The 4,307-nt window shown below is 45.8% G+C and overlaps 1 protein-coding gene across 3 annotated transcripts in view; it reads left to right on the top strand.

Moving 5' to 3' along the window:
• Positions 1-4,307, top strand: part of LOC102302396 (phosphofurin acidic cluster sorting protein 1) — a 33,667-nt gene that overhangs the window by 8,258 nt on the left and 21,102 nt on the right. For all 3 annotated transcript variants that reach the window (XM_042227808.1, XM_042227809.1, XM_042227807.1), the window contains 5 exons: positions 1,158-1,246; positions 1,334-1,466; positions 3,083-3,187; positions 3,298-3,398; positions 3,567-3,721. In XM_042227808.1, coding sequence (XP_042083742.1) covers positions 1,158-1,246; positions 1,334-1,466; positions 3,083-3,187; positions 3,298-3,398; positions 3,567-3,721 — 583 coding nt within the window. The remainder of the gene's footprint in view (positions 1-1,157; positions 1,247-1,333; positions 1,467-3,082; positions 3,188-3,297; positions 3,399-3,566; positions 3,722-4,307) is intronic.

Raw genomic sequence — 4,307 nt, 5'->3', positions numbered from 1 at the left:
GACATGCTGTGGAAGAGAGACAGAGGTTAATAATATTTGGAAATAAATGATCTGAATTTCAGGAGCGGGGCCACGCCTCCAAACACGCCCCTTCCAGTTCTTGTCTATATACACATCCCCAGCTCTACAACTTGTCCGTTCTTGTTTTCGTGGAAACACCTTTCGAGAAAGTCTTTAACACAACTTATTTTACACGAGTAACGTAATCTTACTCACCCTTCCATTTGCTTACAATCGCGTCCGTCAGCACCTCAGATGAAGGACTACACAGCTCTGCTTCATCGGTTTCCCTCCCAGCAATCCAAGAAACGCAAACACTCTGAATGTCATGGCGGCGCTTCAAAGAGGCCAAATGCTGCCCAGCAAACCTTCTAGCATTTTTCTTGCCAGCCAATAATCCGGTCTGCTACGTCGATCCATCTCGTTCATTAGTTCATTATCTGAACTCCGTCGTGCACAAAATTCCTCAAGGCATCCCTTCACTTCTCATGTGCTTTCACATGATGCTAGTGATTCAAGATTCAACCTTCTTTACTCATCACATGTACTTGTATAACTAAATAAAGAATCTTGAGTCTTGAATCACTAGTATCATTTAAACCCTCCCCCCTTGACACAGAATTCAAAACAACTCTCCAAGCAAAGGCTTTCAGTTCAACCAGCCCTTCCAAGACTGCTCACCATTACCTCTCTTTGTTTCAGAAATCAACACAGTAGTTATCGCTACCTTACCCAAAGTAAATTAATCAGCCGAGCACCCCTTTTCCATCTTCTACTCCAAGACGAGCTCACGTAAGAGTTTACGAGCCATCAAGCCGTTAACTCAAGTAATTAAGCTCTGACAGTGACAACATGTGTCCTACATATTTGTTTAATATGTGCATTGAAGGACATGTCCTGGTCAAAAATGACTCCAAGGTTCCTCACAGCGTTACTGGAGGCCAAGGTAATGCCATCCAGAGTAAGAATCTGGTTAGAGACCATATTTCTAAGATTTTCAGGGCCGAGTACAATAACCTCAGTTTGATCTGAATTAAGAAGCAGAAAGTTAGCGGCCATCCAGGTCTTTATGTCTTTAAGACATTCCTGCAGTTTAACTCATTGGTGTGTGTCATCTGGCTTCATGGACAGATAGAGCTTCTTCTTGTTTTCCACAGAAACCTGAAGATGATGTTGCCATGGGAACAGACACAGGCCCAGCTGCCAAACTATGTAAAACAGAGTCTCAGACACACATGTCACCAAGGTATACACACACACGTAATGTTTGAGCTCCTACAGGTATGAACAGCTGTGTAAAAACGCCTCATACACCTGTGTGCTCCTCCTGCAGTAACACGGGAAGTCAGTCGTCTCGCCACACGTGGATCATCGCTATGAAGGACAGACAGAACTCGAGAGGCATGGACCGAACGAGCAGCATCGACAGTGGGACATCGTCTGATTGCAGGATACCTGCTCCACAGGTGAGAAAGCGTCAGTTCCAGGGGTTTAAGCCTCTTTTTATTAGTAGCTAGTCGGATCAATTTTTAGCACCTTCTCAACCGGGAAAGGTGATCCGAGCAGAGACTAAAATGTGATGTCATCAGCCTGCATGCTACCAATTGCACTTGGTAATATTGCACATCAGGGATACAGGGCGAAAGTTACCATTGTGTATGGGATGTGTGTGTATGTCTGCACGTGTGTGGTCATCTGTAAAGTCTTTGTTGTAGAGTCTGACAGCTGACGGAAGGAAAGACCTCCGATGTCCATACCTTGGATGTTCAGTGGTTGCAGTGGAGAATGCTTGTGCCTGCGGAAGTCTACCACCAGCTCCTTGGTTTTACTGGCGTTGATCTGGAGGTAGTTCAGCTGGCACCAGTCCACAAAGTCTTGGGTCAGTCCTCTGTACTCCTTGTCGTCCCCATCAGTGATGAGGCCGACTATTGCAGAGTCATCAGAGAACTTCTGCAGGAAGCACTGGGTGGAATTGTGGGAGAAGTCTGCAGTGTAGATGGTGAAGAGGAACGGAGCCAGAACCGTTCCCTGTGGGGCCCCCGTACTGCAGACGACCCTGTCCGACACACAGCCCTGAGTCCTCACATACTGTGGTCGGTCGGTGAGGTAGTCCAGGATCCATGTGGGAGCTGTGGGACTCTCAACAGCCTCAGGTTCAGGTTGAAGAGGTGCTCCATCACCCCACACAGGACCTGACAACCCTTGAGCTGAGTACCTGAGTACTGGATTGTAGTGGAAAACCAGTCAATTCCAGTCGAGTGGTTCCCAGTCGATCCACGCAGGCACTAATGGAAAAGGGGCCTTAGTGTCAGCAGGAACATGTTCCACCACCAGGTGTCAGTGTTGCTCCTGTTTTGGTGTTAAAATCACTGATGCTGCATGCCGTCACCTCATTATCTGTGTGTGTGTGTGTGTGTGTGTGTGTGTGCGTGTGTGCGACGTCACTGTGCCATCCGCCTCCTTTTCATCCATACAGAAAACTGCAGATGTGTACACTGCTCTCAGAAATGTAACACTTTGAAACACGTCAGGTCTCAATGGGAAAAATCGTGCTGGATATCTCTGATGTCGACGAGTAACATGTTAGGAATGAAAGGATGCCGTATTGTTTGATGGCCTGCAGAGGGTCAGATACAGGTTCAGGGTCAGAGTGAACTGTCTGTCTTACCTGTATTTCTTTAGCTGGGACCACATCCTGTTGTCACGCCGTTTCTCGTGATAATGGCGGATGGCGTGAGGATGAATTGAGGCTCCGTTTTGGGGCCCTCAGAGGAGACTGGTGTTAGCTTCCGGGCTGGGCAGATGTGCATTTACTAATGAGAAGTGAATGAATTGAAAAAAGGATGTTGGTCGGGCACCAAAACGAGAAAACACAGTTTAAAGTGCAGGGGCGGTCACAGATAGACAGCGAACCAGGAGGGGGGTGTTTGAGGTTTGGCCCCCCTACTGAAATTCAGATAACTTATCTCCAAGTGAAAGATAGACACAGTCGCTGTACCGATTCACGTTTGGGGCTTCAAGTGGGCACTATAGGAACTGCAGTACTTCATATCTGATACTAAAGACTGGTGCTTGTTTTTAGGTAGCTAGAAAGTCGGTTTTGGATCAGCTGAACCACATCCTGTTCTCTGATGATCAGATACCTGACTCCATTATCCTGATCAACACCACAGACTGGCAGGGACAGGTACGCATCCTTTTTCTGTCTTTCAGGGGTTTGAATCAAGCTGAGTTCAGTTTCTATGATCGTTCAGAGCCCAACGTGTCTTTGTCTGTGTCTGCGCTGTCCCTCCTTAGTATCTCTCTGAGGTTCTCTTCGATCAGCCAATCGTCTGCACTGTTTCAACGGCTGATGTTCAGGCCGCCTTCAGCGCCATCATCGGACGCATCCAGAGATTGTAAGAACATCCGTACTTTTATTCTGCACAGACATCAGTGTTTGAATCTGGCTGAGCTCTGAATCCTCTCCTGCATACTTACGTCAAAAAATTCATTTGATTATAAACAAGTTTGCATACATATATGTATGAATATATATTCTCTCTGACCTGAATCCGTTTCTGCAGCTGTAACTGCAACTCACAGACTCCGCCCACCATGAAGGTGGCAGTGGGAGGAGATCAGAGCTACCTGACCACAGTGCTCTGCTGCTTCGTAGAGCAGCTGGCCAGCAAGACGTCTGATTGGTTGAGCTACATCCGCTTTCTCATCATCCCTATTGGTGCGCCTATCACACACACACACACACACACACACGAAACATACACACATTTCACTAAATCATTGTCTCAGTTGCGATGAGAGTACCGTCTGGAGACGCCAGTATTTGTTCTATATCTACTGATCATTTGGTTTTTGTATTTGTTCAGCGTAAAAGTTGGGTGAAAATAACATTTTCTTCATTTTTGTTACAAATAATTTAATTGTAACAAGTATTGTGCAGTTGTTAGTTTGCAGATTTATTAAATATATATCATTCAGAAATACTGTCATGGCCCTGAGTGTGACGACTCAGTGTTTTGTATTTGTTTATATTATTCGATGTTCTTGTTTATTCTGTTATGTCTTTTGTTGAGGTTTGCCATTTGTTTGGTTTCTGTTCTGTGCTCACACTTCTCTGTGTTCCCTCTGTCTGTGTGGTGTCACTCACCGTCTGCTCGTGAAGCTGTTAAGTTCAGTGTCTTGTCGGGTTCTGTGTCTGTGAGTTTCCTGTTTTATTCTGAAGGTCTCTGTCTCATGTGAGTGTTGTCAGCCTTACGTCTGTGTCTCGTCAGCCAAATTTCACCCAATCTTTTTTTTTTTTTTTT

The sequence above is a fragment of the Haplochromis burtoni genome, unplaced genomic scaffold, assembly GCF_018398535.1.
Source record: "Haplochromis burtoni strain Fernald_Lab_line unplaced genomic scaffold, NCSU_Asbu1 Contig_282, whole genome shotgun sequence".
In the NCBI taxonomy this organism is placed as follows: Eukaryota; Metazoa; Chordata; class Actinopteri; order Cichliformes; family Cichlidae; genus Haplochromis; species Haplochromis burtoni.
Note: the sequence above shows the minus strand (reverse complement) of the source record. Positions and strands in the feature narration are given on the sequence as shown.